General features: G+C 43.5%; 1 protein-coding gene across 12 annotated transcripts in view; it reads left to right on the forward strand.

Annotated features, from left to right (window-relative positions):
- The window catches only part of WNK1 (WNK lysine deficient protein kinase 1), a 102,537-nt gene extending 87,448 nt beyond the window's left edge, over positions 1 to 15,089 (forward strand). For 5 of the 12 annotated variants that reach the window (XM_032687641.1, XM_032687649.1, XM_032687651.1 and 2 more), the window contains 8 exons: positions 1,203 to 1,282; positions 1,801 to 2,459; positions 3,341 to 3,543; positions 4,663 to 4,857; positions 6,108 to 6,200; positions 8,556 to 8,597; positions 11,675 to 11,862; positions 12,166 to 15,089. In XM_032687641.1, the coding sequence (XP_032543532.1) occupies positions 1,203 to 1,282; positions 1,801 to 2,459; positions 3,341 to 3,543; positions 4,663 to 4,857; positions 6,108 to 6,200; positions 8,556 to 8,597; positions 11,675 to 11,862; positions 12,166 to 12,480 (1,775 nt within the window). In that variant the 3' untranslated portion in view covers positions 12,481 to 15,089. The remainder of the gene's footprint in view (positions 1 to 1,202; positions 1,283 to 1,800; positions 2,460 to 3,340; positions 3,544 to 4,662; positions 4,858 to 6,107; positions 6,201 to 8,555; positions 8,598 to 11,674; positions 11,863 to 12,165) is intronic. The other 7 variants (XM_032687644.1, XM_032687642.1, XM_032687643.1 and 4 more) reach the window with 7 other exon arrangements.
- The last annotated feature ends 149 nt before the right edge of the window (positions 15,090 to 15,238 follow it).

Here is a 15,238-nt window from a genome sequence, read left to right on the forward strand (position 1 = left end):
AATCTCCACTATGCTGCTAAGGTACAGCTTGAGGACTTGAAGGAACTTTCTGTCATGTGTGATGTTCCTGATGACAACAGTAGAACTTCTCATGTAGTGTCATCACGCTCTGTTGTACACGTAGGGTACCTCTCCCTAACCTGGGAGTGTTCCCTTTCTGTTCAAATAGAGAAATGAAGGTTAAACTACTAAAAATTAAGGACGACAGTAGGAAAACCAGACTTCCTTCTGGATGCTTTAGAACAACTGAAGGTTGTCTGGATGATCCATGACTTTCAAATCTAAATGAATTCAGAGGTTGGGGCGGAATCCAAACACTTGCAAAAGAGTCTGAGACTTTCCTGTCAGTATTCACCTAATTTTTTTAGTTTTTGAAATCTTTTTAAAAGAAGCTGTTAATATGGTGCTGAAATTATTTCTCAAACTATCTAATAAACACTATTTAACATGCATGTGCCTCTGAAGTTTAGTGACAAACCTTCAAAAACTATGTAGTAAAATAAAATATGCCATTTTGGTATGTTGCTGATGTAGTATACTGTAGAACCCATTAGTCTGCAATAAAATGAGTTGGATTTTGTCTATTAAAGTTTAGAAGGTACAAGTAAACAATCTGGGAAGTTGGTTAATAAACAGAGCAAGCTGTCCAATAGGACTGATTTAAAAATAGAATATTATTTCTCAGCTTGGTAACCTTACGCTGCCAGTGCACAGAGCAACAAAACTAGGAGCTGACACCTAAGAATCCAGCTCTAAAAGCTTCAGGCAGAGTGCTTTAAGTAAATGTGGTTTATAGCACATTATAGCACATTCTTCAACTTACTACTTTTCTATTAATGAATTGTCCCCAGTATTTGTGAAATTTAGGTAGTCAGTGTGGGTACTAAATTAAAATAAACTTTTTCTTGCATAAATTTTGGTTCTGTTTTTAATTATTTGTCTATTTTGCATTCCTTTTTTGAAATCAGTGTGCTTTTTTTACTGTTACCTAAAAGTGCACTTTCATCAAATACACTGAGCATGGAAGCTTTGTAGAAAAATACTTCAACTTAACATTAATAATTAGCTTTTTAATATTCATATGATGCTATGAATCCAAAGGCCTGTTAGGAGTTCATGGGTAGTTAAGTTAAAAAGAAATAGTTGGAGTTCAAATAATTTGTTGCTTGTTTTCCTGTTAATCCCATTCTCCTTTTCCTCAGCTTCAGCATCAGGTGACGGAGAGAGCAGTGCTGTGGCTACCACAGCAGGAGCCAGTGTCCTGAAGATGGGGCGGTTTCAGGTAGGAGATGTTCGGCTCACTTGGTTGTTGATCCAGATCTTTGAGCAGTTCCTGTGCCGTGCCAGCTCAGTGTTCCTTGTGTTGGACTTTGCTGTCAGGAGAAGAGTGCTTGTGAATGCTGCATTTCGTGCAGGTGCTGTTTTCATTCCGGGCAGAGATTGAACTAGTCTGTGCAGGTCTGGCATTGTAAATACAGTGTTTTATCACGTCAGGCCTTGGTCTTTAATATTAGCTGCTCTTTCACTAACAGTGCTGGGGTGCTCACTGTATTATGTCCTGCTGGTGAAGGAAGCCCCATCTGAATCTGCTGTGTGTCTTGGAGTTAATCCTCCAAAATGCTCGGAAGTACTATTTTGTGTGGCAGTGTGTTGGCCTGCAGGGAAGCAGTAGCTTGCTTTGTGGCATACCAAGGAAATGAGTTATTTTCCCCTCTCAGATGTATCTTACTATTAAAGTAAATAAAAGCATGATGTTAAGGAAAAACCAAGAAAGTCTGCATGTTTGTATTTCTATTCTAGGTATCCGTGGCAGTGGATGATGCGCTAAAAGAGGGCGACAAACCTGAAACTAAGCCAGTGCAATTTGAAACCACCTCCAGTGATTCTTCATGTCTTTCTGGCAGTAGCCCAGAGAGTACACTGGTAAAACAGGCTGGCAGTCGGAAAAGTGGGGCTGTTGCTGGTGCTTCCTTGGATGTGGTGGATGGCATTCCTCAGACAGATCCCGAGCTGCAATTACCGGTAGATGTTGGTCAGGCCACTAAGGTCGGGCGCTTTCAGGTGACAACAACAACGGATCAAGTTGGGCGCTTCTCAGTGTCAAAGACTCAGGATGAGGTCAGCTGTGCAGAGAAAGAGCCAATGACTCTTCCTCTCTCTGTGGGCTTGGAACAAGTTGCTTCTTCAGCTGCAGCTCCGAAGAAAGAGTTGGAGTCGAGGCAGTCCCCACACATGAATGGTCCATCCTCTGATCCGGAGGCCGCCTTCTTAAGTGGGATGGCTAAGGATTTGGATGATGGCTCAGGGAGCCCAGACTCTCTCCAGCACCTGGGATCAAAGATCAACCTCCCTGTTCAGAGCCTTAGCAACTCATTCAACTCTTCCTACATGAGCAGTGACAACGAGTCAGATATTGAAGATGAAGACTTGAAATTGGAACTCCGTCGGTTACGGGAGAAGTAAGGCTTTTTTCTTTGTGTATAAAATAGGAATTTCACCTATACTTTCCTATTCACAAAGAACAAAAATAGACTTCTTTAAAAGGCTCAACCTTTGCCAAGTGTCAGGAGTCACTGTCAGTGTTTATGTGGCAAGTAGGATTCTGTAGTGGGAAAGCAGTGCACAGTTACAACAAAAAAGGGATATACGTATTTGCTGTGCTTAATTTTCTAACCTGTAACCTTGTTGTATGTAGACTGAGAGCTGCCCTGTGGATAAGACTGCAGATGTAAGGAGGATTTGGCATATCACTGACATTTAGCAGTTAGTGGGAATAATGGAGTCTTGTTTGAAAATAACACACAAGTCTCTGCATTTCTAGTATGCATTTCTGGCATTTCTAATGGTTCTTCTTTTCCTGAAGAAACCTTGTGGGCTTAGAAAAAAAATTTAAAAGTCAAGCAATGTGACCTACTAATTTATTTATACTGAAAGTTGAACTTTTTTTTTTTAGGGCAGCTGGCAGTTTTAAATCCTATGTATGCAACTGCTCTGAAACAAAATGTAAGGCAATACCAGTGTAGAAATCTCCAAGGCCACATGCCTCAGAAAATGAGTAATCTAGCTATTCCTGTAGCATTTTAATGCTTTTTTTGTACTTCGGTTTATCCTGGTTTTATGATTACAATGTTGGGAACTTTGTGTTTGAATTCTGGCCAGGGCTAGAGCACACTGGAAAATGGCAAGTGTTCTGCCATGTGTGTTTAGTGACTGTTTGTGGAAAAGATTTATTTCCTCCTTAAGTGTTTATGAGAGCTTGACCAAAGAAGCGTGTCAGGCTTGACTGGAGGGGAGGAATTGTGTGCATTTTTGTAAGTCACTCTCTTTTGTAACTTGTTAGGCACCTTAAAGAGATCCAGGAGCTACAGAGTCGCCAGAAGCAGGAGATTGAGTCACTGTATATGAAACTGGGAAAGGCCCCACCTGCAGTAATTATTCCCCCAGCTGCACCCCTTTCAGGAAGAAGGAGACGACCTACTAAAGGAAAAAGCAGCAAGTCCAGTCGTAGCAGCTCCCAGGGACATAAAAGCCCTCAGCTATCAGGTAAGACTTTCTTCAATTTTTTTACTACATAAAAGAGAGAAAGTACCATCTCTCATTCTTAGATCTTTGTCTGTCTGTCTTTTCGTTTGAGAGGGTCTGTGTGCACTGGTTCCTCCCTGAATTTCTTTATCATTTTTGAAATTACTTGTGCTGTTTGGTAGTCTTGCTTGTGACTTTTTCAGTCCACTGAAAGATACTGTTACGTGGTTCTGTAAGAGCAGTTTTAAAGTTGTGGTTTGTATTTTTTACAGATTAGTCATTGGGCTCTGACTAAGAAGAAAAGTGTAATTTTACAGTATGAGAGGAAAACTTTGTTTTTTAAAGATAAACTGTTCTTGTTCTCTCCTGAAACTGATTTTACAGAATGGAACTGGTCTCTTCAGTAATCTTCAGAGATTTTTTTTTTCTACTTTAGTATCACTTAAGCATGGTATTACTTGTGTCCTTTCAGTGTAGAAACTTAGTCACAGTTGAGGGATGTTAAAGTAGTGATATTTTTTTTAATGGAGTTGCAGCCTCATTGTACTTACAAATTGAGAATTGGCAAGGCTTCCTTTCTGACTAAAACCATTTTTATAATAAACGAAACTCAGAAAATAGTTCTGTTTACTGATTGAATGATGTGGCTGACAGATGCTTGCTGAGTAATTGGAGATGTTTCTCAAATCCTGTAGGATGAGCAAACAGTATTGGAGGGCCAGCACTGTGAGCAGAAATATTTATTACTGCTTCTTGCATATTCACTTCAGTAATTCCACGTCATGCCGCAGTTTCTGTGTCCAGTCACCCTGGCTGCTCACTTCTGTGGTGTCGTATGATATGGGAACTCTATGTGAGCACGTGACAGTGAACTAGCACAGAGCTGTCTTTAAAACTGAAGAATTTTTCTGGTCTTACTGCTTTCTTAGAAACTGGAGTAGTTCTCTCCCCCTGCCTCTCCCTGTCTTGCCTGAATTGTCATGCTTGACCGGAAGATGATACACGTTTTTTCCATTAGTAACTGTTCCAGTCAAACTTTCCTCTTTTTTTTTTTTCCCCTGTCCCTTGGGAACAATGACAGAAGCTTTGAAAATGATGTGGAGAGACCAAAACTTTTTGCCTTCCTCTTTTCCCCTCTAGGCAATCTGTCAGCTCAAAGTGCACCATCAGTCTTGCCCCCTCAGCAGACCCTTCATCCTCCCGGCAGTGTGCCAGAGATTGGGCAGAACCATTTGTTACAGCCCCTCAAACCTTCACCTTCTAGTGAAAATCTCTACTCTGCCTTCACCAGTGATGGTGCCCTGTCGGTACCGAGCCTTTCGGCACCGGGCCAAGGTAAGACTCTAAATGGAATGAGTGTAATTAGCAATGGAAATGAGTCATCCACTTCATGACACTTGATTTTTAGTATATGGTGTAAAGCAGTTTTGGAGTCCCCAGCCTATGTGTGGAGGCTGATAAGGCTGGTTTTTGCACCTAGGTTTTTAGCTGCTCACACAGGTGAAGTGCGAGGTGGTTGAAGTAATGAATGACCCCATCTGCTGTAATGAGAGCCCCAGGGACAAAAGAGTGCAGTGGGGTGGTGGCAAGTGATGCTCTGCTGACCTGGGGGAAAAGTATAGGCTGAGGGGAAGAGAAGGCAGGTTGGAAATGAGAAGTTAGACTAAGGAAGGGGCAGAGCAGGTTTGATGTTAACAGATAACTAAAATAGTAGGAAATTTCTGAAGAAAATTTCTGAAGACTCAGAGTCCTTCTAGACTTCCAAACTGTTTTGCCTGATTCTGTCAATGGAATTTTTAAAAGTAAAAGGTAAAAAAAAGAAAGGCTCATGTTCTTTAATTGTGAGATAAAAAATTATCCTGGAAGGAAGAGTCAGTGCAGGAGGATGAAATGGTGGGAATAGGAAATTGTTCATTTACTCAGATTACTTGGATTGTGGATTGCTTGTTATTAGTACGTTATCAAATAATTTCTCAGGGACAGCTCTGACTTATTTGGTAGGAAGGGCTTTTTTTACTTGTCAGTTGTTAAGGGGGTGACTCCTTTATTTCTCCAAACTTAGGTGTTCCAGGTTTTTTCCCCCTTGCACATCTTTTTGAAAAGCTTTGCTATAGACTGATTGATTACATCAATTCTAATGTATGTTTTTGCTGAAACTGGAGAAGTACAGGCAGAAAATGGAAACAGACTTTATGGAAGAATTTTCTGTAAAGGTTTTTTTAAAGAACTGTTTCAAGTATTTTGGAGCTACTCGAATCATCTCCCTGTATCTAGAGTTGTGCAGTACCATTTTGGAATTGGATACTTCTGCCAGGATTTGGCTTTCCTATAGATTGCAACCTTATTGTTGGGTTTTGTACTGGAGATCAACACTACAAGCTTGGCTTAATGTCTGGAGGTGTTGGAAGGAGTCCCTTCACTCCGTATATTGTCTGTGTACTCTTTGGTCCACACTTTGAGACTTATTCTTGTGTGTCATGTTAATGCATTTCACCCTTCCAACTTCAAGTTGCTAACATCTTGTAGTGGTGTTCTGTCTCTTCTCCTCTCCTTTCTCTGTTCTTCCCGTTCTTGTTTTCTCACAGGCTGTGCGAAGTTTAACTGTGCATCTGAGAGAGTGACGTTCAAGCCTGGTGGCAGGAGGACCCGATTTCTGAGTACGCCCTGCTTGGCTCTTTGTGTGTAACACCTTTACTCCTTCCTTGTCTGTTTTTTGTTTTGTCTTTTTGGTTTCTGTTTCTGCTGCTTGGATCTGTTTCATGGCAGCCCATTCTCATCCACCACCTTGTATTCCCTCCCATGCCATGGCTCAGCTGAGCTGCTCTTAGCACGCCTTTAGAAGTTTGGGTTCTCAGGTATTCTCTGTCGTTAAACTCATGATCACAAGCACTCATTTTCTCTAAACCTTTAGTGGAAACTTTCAGGACAGGTCAGTGAAGTGACACAAGCTGGGGAGAGTTAGCAAGGTACAGATGCATGGGCATTTTATTTTGACCTGCCTCAGTAATTTTTCTTCAGCGTATGTTAGGTGACAGGAGACTTGTAGGGGAGGTAATCTTTGTAGTGGAAGAGTGAGGAAGATTTGTTTTTCAAATTATGCTTTTGCTGGACACTGCAGTAACTGGTGGGGGGAATATGTTGCCCTCCTCCAGCAGTGTGCCCACAGTGCAAGTTGGACAAGCTTCTGCATGTCCTCAACACCAGTGCTGATGACAGTGCAGAGCATTGATGCCACCTGTAGGCAGTTAGTAGTGACTTCTTATGATCATCAGCAGATGGATAGCTAAAGCTGGAAGTACTGAGGGTTTTAAAAATAATTAGAGGATATTTCCAGGCAAACTCAAAAGATCCTTACCTACTAATGGGCCCAGGTTTAGAAATTTTTACTGGGAATTGGACGTAGATTAAATGTGCAACAAATAGCAGTGAAAATGGTAAATAGACATTTATTTAAGTAGATATCTTCAGACATTCTGTCTCATGAGTTACCTTGCAGCTCTTTTCAGAATCCTTTCATTTGTGCTTACGTTAGGCCAGACTTACAAGAGAGCCTCAAACTTCTGATGTGGCTGAAATAACAATACGCTTGAGCTGCTGATGTGATGCTTTTTATTGGGAGTGCTGCAACATTTCCTATGCTGCTTCTGCAGTCTGGACCCTTTAAATGCCTGACATTTGTTTCCCACCCTCTGGAATGACTTGATATGAGCAAGCTTTAAGTGCTGTGAAGAGACCTTCAGTCGCTGCTCTGCATGGCAGTACCACACATCTGCATCATCTGTCTCGCTATGGTCGGCAGTGGCACAGCTGAGCCAGAGCTGTGTGTGGGAACTGGGCCTGGCCTTCTGCAGAGACAGCTGCAATGCAACCAGCTCCATCCTCTTGAGAAAAGGAGGGAGTCAGAGGGAGGGGAAACTTCTTACTAAGCTGTTGAGTTTTGCGATAGTTCTATCCCGCTTCATTGGATTCGGGATATAAGCACTAATGGTAGTTAATTTTTCAAATTGAGCAGCTTTAAATGTTTTTACTTGGTATATTAATGTGCAGATGTGCACTGACATCTGCAATGTCAAAATTTATGATTCTTTTCTTGGAAGAAGTTAAATTCTTACCAAAGCTAACTTTTATCTGTAGTCTGGCCTGTCCTCTTTTTGGCTAGGGAATATGAGGAACAGCAAGTCTGTTTCTAGAATTGGCAGTGAATTGAATATATCAGAGTATAATTGACTTACAAGGCCTTGACTGCAAATTGACTGTTGTTCAGCTAGAAGAGTACTTTTGCATGTGTGTCTCCTGCTTTTGGGACTGGTGCTGAGGGAAACAGGTTCCTGTTGAAAAGAGTGTTGTAGCTGTCCTGTAAAAGCAGGTAATACTTGGCATGGCACAGCTTGGCCTGGCACTTGGCTTACTGCAGGTTGCTTGTTTCCTGGAGTCTTGTCCTTGAAATGCTGTTGCAGACTGCTGTGGAGAGTGACAACTGGAGAAGATGCTGGGTTAGAATCAGTGGTCTTGAGGAAACAGTGCAGTGATTGATGCTTTTAACTGTGCAGCTGGAGAAACAGAGTGGTACAGCGTGGCAGGGAGTGTCTGAACTGTTTTCACAGATCTGAGAAAATAGGGTGACAAACTAAAAGGACTTGACCTATCAAATAAATCTTTCTTATGTTGCTGGTCAAACTTTGATAGTTATAAAATGCTTTGTACATCCTGACAAAAATGGAAGATGTACTTGCTTTTCCTTTTCTGATAAGAACCAGTTGTGACCTTAATGTCTCTTGACATTCTTCACTGTAGTTTGGGAATTATGAAGAATAAATATAGGAGGCTGGGCCTCTTTTCTTTCTGAAAGTACAACTGATTAAACCATCAGACCAGTCTTTGGGTTTCTGCTAGAATGTCCTAGTAGCGACTGCAAGAGCCCTGCTGTGCTGTGTTCTCTGTTTCTCACTAAGCTTTTTGTAATGCTTCCTGATACTAAACGTTTCTCACTGTTTCTCTTATCTTTAACAAATTACTCTCTCTTTGTGCTTCAGGGAAGATGGTGAAAAAAGTCTGTCCTTGCAACCAGCTCTGTAGTAATTATCTTATTTCTGTTATCTCCGATTGCTGACTGTAAAGCTATTCATCAGCTTTTCCCGGTCACTGAAGCCTTATGTCCCTGACTCTGTCTCCAGCACAGCATCTGTCTGTCTGTGTTATGCCCTCTAATGTGTACTCTGTCATTAGTATATTGAGTAGTCAGGCTGCTGCTCTTGCAGCCCGGTGGAGGCAGGCAGAACCTCACCTTCACTGTGGAGCTCTGCCCATCGCTAACAAGAGCAACTTGAGTGTCAGGGTCAGTTGCTCACTGTAATGTGCTAGAGTTGTACCACAGAGCAGCTGCTTTGTTTGGGATTTAATGGGGCTTGTCACCTCAGTGATGGATCCAATTGCAGACACTTCTTCAACATTTCAAAAGCATAAGAGAGTAGAGATCTCTAGTGTGTCTCCCAAAGCAAGAGATGTTTAGAAAAGCCTGTGTGTGCTCATGTCATTTAAGACTGTTTTAAAGGTGTCTTTTGACTGGTGGTTTATGGGGGGGAAATAAAAGGGCTGAGTGAAGGCATGTAGGTAGTGGGCTGGTGAGAGAGGAGCCTGTTTCACTTGAGATCCTTCATGTCAGAGCAGAACTGGGGACGGCTGCTGTGACCGAGCAGGAATGTGGGGGGTTGTTTCCATTGGATGCTACAAGTTGAAGCACTTCCTTTTCAGACTCTTCTGGATGGCAGTTTCTGCAGGCAGTGACTGTGTCAGAGCTAAAATGGGAAATTCCTGAGAAGTCCTTTTTTGAATTGACATTACATGAGAGCTTTAGTAATTGTGTACCTCAGCTATGATGCTCTAACCTGGTATGTCTGTGACCTGAGATGGGAGCTCCCTAACAAAATCACTTTTGCAGACAAAGCTCTCTCAACCTCCCACCTTTCTCACACTGAACCAATCCATTTCTTTTGAAAACACTTAAACTTTCCAAACTGATCTTTCATATCTTCAGCTGAACACACTTTAGCATGTGCTTTGATTAGTTCTCTCCCTTCCGTGGCCTGAGGAAGCTCTCCAGTGTAGGTCCAGGATCCAGTGTACTTAGTGATTAAAGTGGAAATGTGAAATATCAAAAGCAGATGCTGGCCATCGGGAAGAGGATGAGAGCAAGTGTGTCAATCCCTGCATGAACCCTCATGGTGGAATGTGATGATTACTGGTTTTGGCAGTGTTCCCCCTCCCCCAAGTACTTTCTTGCTTTTGCCTCATTTGTCTTTAATTTCACCTTTCACATCATTGCTCTTATTAAATAATTGCATTCGGAGCCCTTTCCACATGATGCATGCTTCAGGTTCTTGTTACTTCACTGCAGACTTTCCTTGCACTGTACAGTGTGTTCCTGCTGCTCTTCATCCGTGCTGCAGCCACACTCCCTGCTCAGGGAACCTTATTCTTCCCTTTTCGTGTGTACTGTTGCATGCCTGCCCCTAACAACTGCTGCCCCACCTGTGGGCACCCAGACTGGGAGCCACTTCCATGCTTGAGCTGGGACTGGTGGGACGGATACGTATCCTTCCCTCCTCAGCACTACTAGAGGCAGTAACACTTTGTTTATTTGTCCTGCATAGTAAGTATGTCACCTTCCTAATTCACTCCTCGATACGAAACATTCCTGCAGGGGTTTGGAACCAGTTCTTTCTTTGATACAGTGATTGCAAGGAATGTGGCTGATAGCCAGGGAAAGTGGAACAGACGAAGGGAGCTGTCAGGCAGGAGACAGCAATGCCGTCATTTGGCCTTTGCAGTAGAGACCTGATGTTCATTGCTGGCATTTCTGGTGCTCCACTTTTAAATCGGTTTTCCTCTCAGAAATGCCTGCCATAAATGCAGGTTTTCATGGATTTTCCAGCTGCAGTCTCCAGAGGGAGCAAGTAGAAATGTTTGAGGATCTTTAGGAACCAAGTAGGTGAGGATGTGTGCTTGCAAGCAGTGCTGGCTTTAGCACTGCTGATGCTGATTTTGTTGTTGGGTGTGCCCTAGTGGTTAACCAGCACTTCCACGTCTGTAAATAAAGATGCTTTGCAATATTGCTGGGAATTTAGGATTCTGCACAATATGCAATTTCTTTGATTCCTGTTACGCGGTCTGCCTTTGAAAAACCGAAATTTGAGTGCAGTTTGTTTATAAATATGAGGAGCATAGTGAGGCTATCCAAAACAAAGCTTCTAGATTGCTTTTTTCCCCCCCACAGGATAATGTTCAACAAGCTTTCCAGCAGAACCGAAACCTGGTATTTATTTGAAGGGGTTTTGTGTTCTTGCAGTGAATAGAAAAACTTGTCAAAGCTTATCTGAGGAACTAGTCTCACTCCTGCCTTCTTTAAGCTGTGTTAGTTGTTTGCATCTGAAATGCTTATTCCTCTGACATAGGAAATCTGAACATAATGGCAAAAAAATGCTTTCAGAGGCAAAAAGCAAAATTTAATGCGGTGCAGACTTCCCCTGCTGATCCTGGCTGTTTGGTGGATTAAGACAGCCCCATCTGGTTATCCTCAAGAACATAAGTATGGCAGCTATTGGAAACAACAGTTGCTGTTTCTTACTCTGTCTCTTTTTTGTGTGTATGTAAACTGGGTGAATTTTTCTCTTCATTTTACAAAGTGGAGATAATTTGCTACAGAGCAGCTGGCAATGCTGATTTTACTGCTCCTTATTCAGCATCCAGCATTGTCCCCCAAGGTGGAATTGACCTGTGCCAATAGTGGTTGCTACTAATTAAAAGGTTTAGGATGAGAGAGCAATGTGCCTCCTGTACTGTGATTCAGTGCTGAAATCTAATGTCCTTTTTCCTCTACGAAGACCTGTAGGCTGCTACCATTCCCCTCTTAAGATGACCACTTGCAGCACTTCTAGCAAAGTAAACATATCTATGAAATACTCTCAATCTAAGAAAATGCCTGTAGGAGTCCTTGTAGTTCCCACTTCAGTGTGTCCTGGAATCAAAACTTAGAATTAATCTGCATGGCATTTTAATTGGCTCTCTATTGGTGTACCATTACCACAGTTATTTCATGCACGAGAGGAAGATGATCTTTAACCTTAGTTTTGAGTCCTGGTTTTTGTATTTGTAGGGACCAGCAGCACTAACACGGTCGGGGCTGCAGTGAACAGCCAAGCCCCCCAGACCCAGCCCACTGCTATCGCCTCGAGCCGGAAAGGGACTTTCACAGATGACCTGCACAAGCTGGTCGATAACTGGGCCCGGGATGCCATGAACCTGTCTGGCAAGAAAGTTGGCAAAGGGCATAGTAGTTATGAGGTAAGATGTGATCCGTGAGCGTTTGTGGTGGGAAGCTGTGGGGTTGTTGCGGTCTCACTGCGGTGTCAAACACAGCTGGAGCACAGCTGCTGTGCAGCTGGGACAAGTGCTCTGGGAAACTGTGACCTGACTCCTGTGCAGGATGTATCTCCTGCTCTGGAAGGGAAGGGGGTGACTGAAGAGGAGGGGGCCATGGCTTGTCCTTGTAAACACTCACTGGGAACGGCCTGTGGACCAAGGGGTGGACTGGTGGTTTTTAAGCACGGTTACATAACTTTTCTTGGTGGTTGGGTTTTCTTTCAGGCCCCTGGAATGGCAAGAAAATTCTCGGCACCAGGTCAGCTCTGTATCTCTATGACATCTTCCCTGGGTGCTACGCCCATCCCTGCAGCATCAGCTACCTCTTTAGGTCCCTTCACAAAGCCTATATGCCCTCCGCAGCCGTACGGTTATCCAGCAGCGTCTTTCCCCCCTCCGTGGAGTGGGACGGGCGGGCCAGCACAGCCACCGCTGGGCCAGTTCCAGCCCGTAGGTGCCGCCTCTTTGCAAAGCTTCAACATCAGCAGCTTGCAGAAGTCGGTCAGCAACCCTCCCGGCTCCAACCTGCGGACCACTTAGCCCTGCTCGGAGACCACGCTGGCGAGACCTCGGGACAGGACGTGGGGAGGGAAATGGGGCCCTGTATCAACTACTAGTGCTGCAATGAACTGGTAGCTTGCCAGACTGGGAATGAATTGATCTTTTCCAACCATTGCTGTCAACTCTCTGTAAAGGGGGTTTCCCCACACACTTGGAAGGGGGAGGAGGATGATCAGCATCCTTGTGATGGGACAGTGCTTTTCACCAAGGGGGTCCTGCTCTTGTGTGGAACGAGAGCTGTGAAGAGGAGTCATGGGGTCAGTTAATACAGTCTTGCTGTAAATTTTTTCTCTGGTTTGAAGCTGAATCCACATGTGTTGAGGTGGGAGAGCTGAACCCTAGCATGAGGCTTTAGCATGCTTCTCGCCTCTCCCTGAAGAACCAAGATCAGGAAAAAAGCTGTCCAAATTCCCCTCCTCTCCCTCTCCCCGGTCAATCATATCTGGCTCTGAAAAGATGGGGCACACAAATGGACTTGCAGTGCAGCCCGTGCTTGATAGGTCATTACTGCTTTAAGTAAGATATTAACAGCTTTGACTGCAGCATTAGAGCAATTTAAATTGTTAAAAAAAAAAATTTAAAAGTTCCCTGCGGACATGTACTTACCATCAGTTTTGATGTGGAAACACTGTGATATATAAATGTTGTTGGACAACAGTAGTTTAAAAATGAGTGGAATATAGAGGGTTAAAAAGTTAAAAAGAAAAAATGGGAAAAAAAGCTAGCTATATCCTTATACTTATTGGAGACACTTTAACTTTTTCCTTTGTATTTTCATTGTATTAGATAAATAAATGTGAATGTAAAATTGTATAAATTAATGTACTTGAATACTTGTCTGTTCTCCCAGTATGCTTGCTGGATATTTTAGTGCCTTGGACTTCTATTGCTTCTGCAGTTTAGCGTCGTCTTCCCAGCAGACCCCAGGTGGGCAGAGGGCATGTTCAGTGAGGGGTGGCTTTGTTTGTACCCAGCGCCCGGGACGCTCCGTGTCCCGGTGCCGCTCGGAGTAGGTGTGTGGAGGGGGAAGTCATTGAGGCCGCGGGTTGGAACAACGTTCTGTGTGTCGGGGAAGCTTGTCCAGGTGGGCAGATCTGAAGTTGCTGGTGTGACAGGGGCCAGGTGGGGGAGGGACGGAGGGTTGCGGGTGAAGCTAAAACGAGACTAACCAATATTGTCTATGGAGGCAGGAGGTCTGGATCAGAAGCGGAGAGAGGATGGGGAGAACGTGTATCTTTGGGAAAGGCCCAACTTAAGATGCAGTTTGACTCCACCTGCGAAGTGGTAAAGATGTTTGGTCAGGATGTGGATTGAGGGAGAGGTGCCATTGCTCATTGGGCTTGTCTGCTGGGATTGCTTTTCTTACCTTTTTTTTTTCCTTTATTTTCTCTTTTTTTTTTTTTTTTTGTTTTTTTTTTTTTTTTTTTGTTTTTTTGTAAAATTCATTTAAGCCAGGAACAGACTGTCCTGGTGCAACGTCCATTGCCGGCAATGGATGTACTTGAAACAGCCGGCATCAAGAAGTTTCCTCTGTCTGTCTTGGAGGATTTACAATTTTGTTCACTCTTAACAAATTTCAAGCTGGTACCAGGACTGTCACTATCTGTCACCTCTTAGTACCTATACTGTATCTTCTGCTTTGGTCATTCTCCCTTTATATATTTAAGAAATACTGGTTTCCTCTTCAAACTCAAAATAATACCAGCCAGTATTTATGTAGTGCTGCAAAAAGCTGTGAAGGATGAGAGTTCTGCTTCCCAGTGCTTGGGAGCAGCTCACCAGTATCCTGGAAGCTGGTGCTGCACCACCAGGGATGTTACTTGCCCACATTGTTTTCTAGGAGCACTGTTCCCCTTCCCTGGAGCCTTATTAGGGAGTTTTTGTGTCTGTGGATGTTCTCACTTTTACAAAGAAATGTGCGAGGTCCGTTCCATTCCTGTCGCTTGTTTTACAGCAGTTCTGGCAGCAGGGCCAGGCTGGAGAGGAGCCGCTCTGGGCCCTGAGGCCGGTTGGTTCTGTGTAGCAGGTGCAGGCTGGAGCTGCAGGGGGAGAGAGAGGAGGCTCGAGGGGTGTGTTGGAAGGGGGGAGAGCAGGGTTCCAGTGGCCAAGGCAGAACGGGAACGCTGCTCCTCCATCTGCAGGGATGGATGCAGAGGAGTCTCTTGGGCATGGCCAGTGCAAACGGGAGCGGTGACAAACCTGAGGCAGTAATGAGACAAGGGGAATATTCATGGCGGAGGAACTGGTCAGCTGGATGCAGCACGTGGTTATTTAAATTTGATCTAATAAGTTTTGAGGTCGTTTTTTCACTTAATGTTATGCAAGAACTGGTTTTATTTACCATTGATTTTTTTTTTTTTTTCCCCCCCCTCCCTCCCTCTCCTCCTGTGGATGAATAACTGAAGTCTAGAGGAATAAACTAATGCTACTGAACTGTTAAATTATTTTGTTTAATATTACACTTTGAGTATCTTTTTCCACATAAAATCTGTTTCTGAATTACAAGCGTTTTCTTTACATTATTTAACAATGTACACTGTAAAAAATAAAAATAAAAAAAAATAAAATGAATTGAAACTTGGGGCTTCCCTGGCCGTAGTTAGTCGTATGTTTTGCACTGCGCTTCTCGTACGACTGCGCCCTGTGCTCTGGTTTGTCACTTTTGTAGACTGTTGAATGAAGCCACTCAAATAAACCAAACCTGCTTTTGTTGAGCTGTGGAACAGCAGGTTCCAGC

The sequence above is a fragment of the Chiroxiphia lanceolata genome, chromosome 5 (assembly GCF_009829145.1).
Source record: "Chiroxiphia lanceolata isolate bChiLan1 chromosome 5, bChiLan1.pri, whole genome shotgun sequence".
In the NCBI taxonomy this organism is placed as follows: Eukaryota; Metazoa; Chordata; class Aves; order Passeriformes; family Pipridae; genus Chiroxiphia; species Chiroxiphia lanceolata.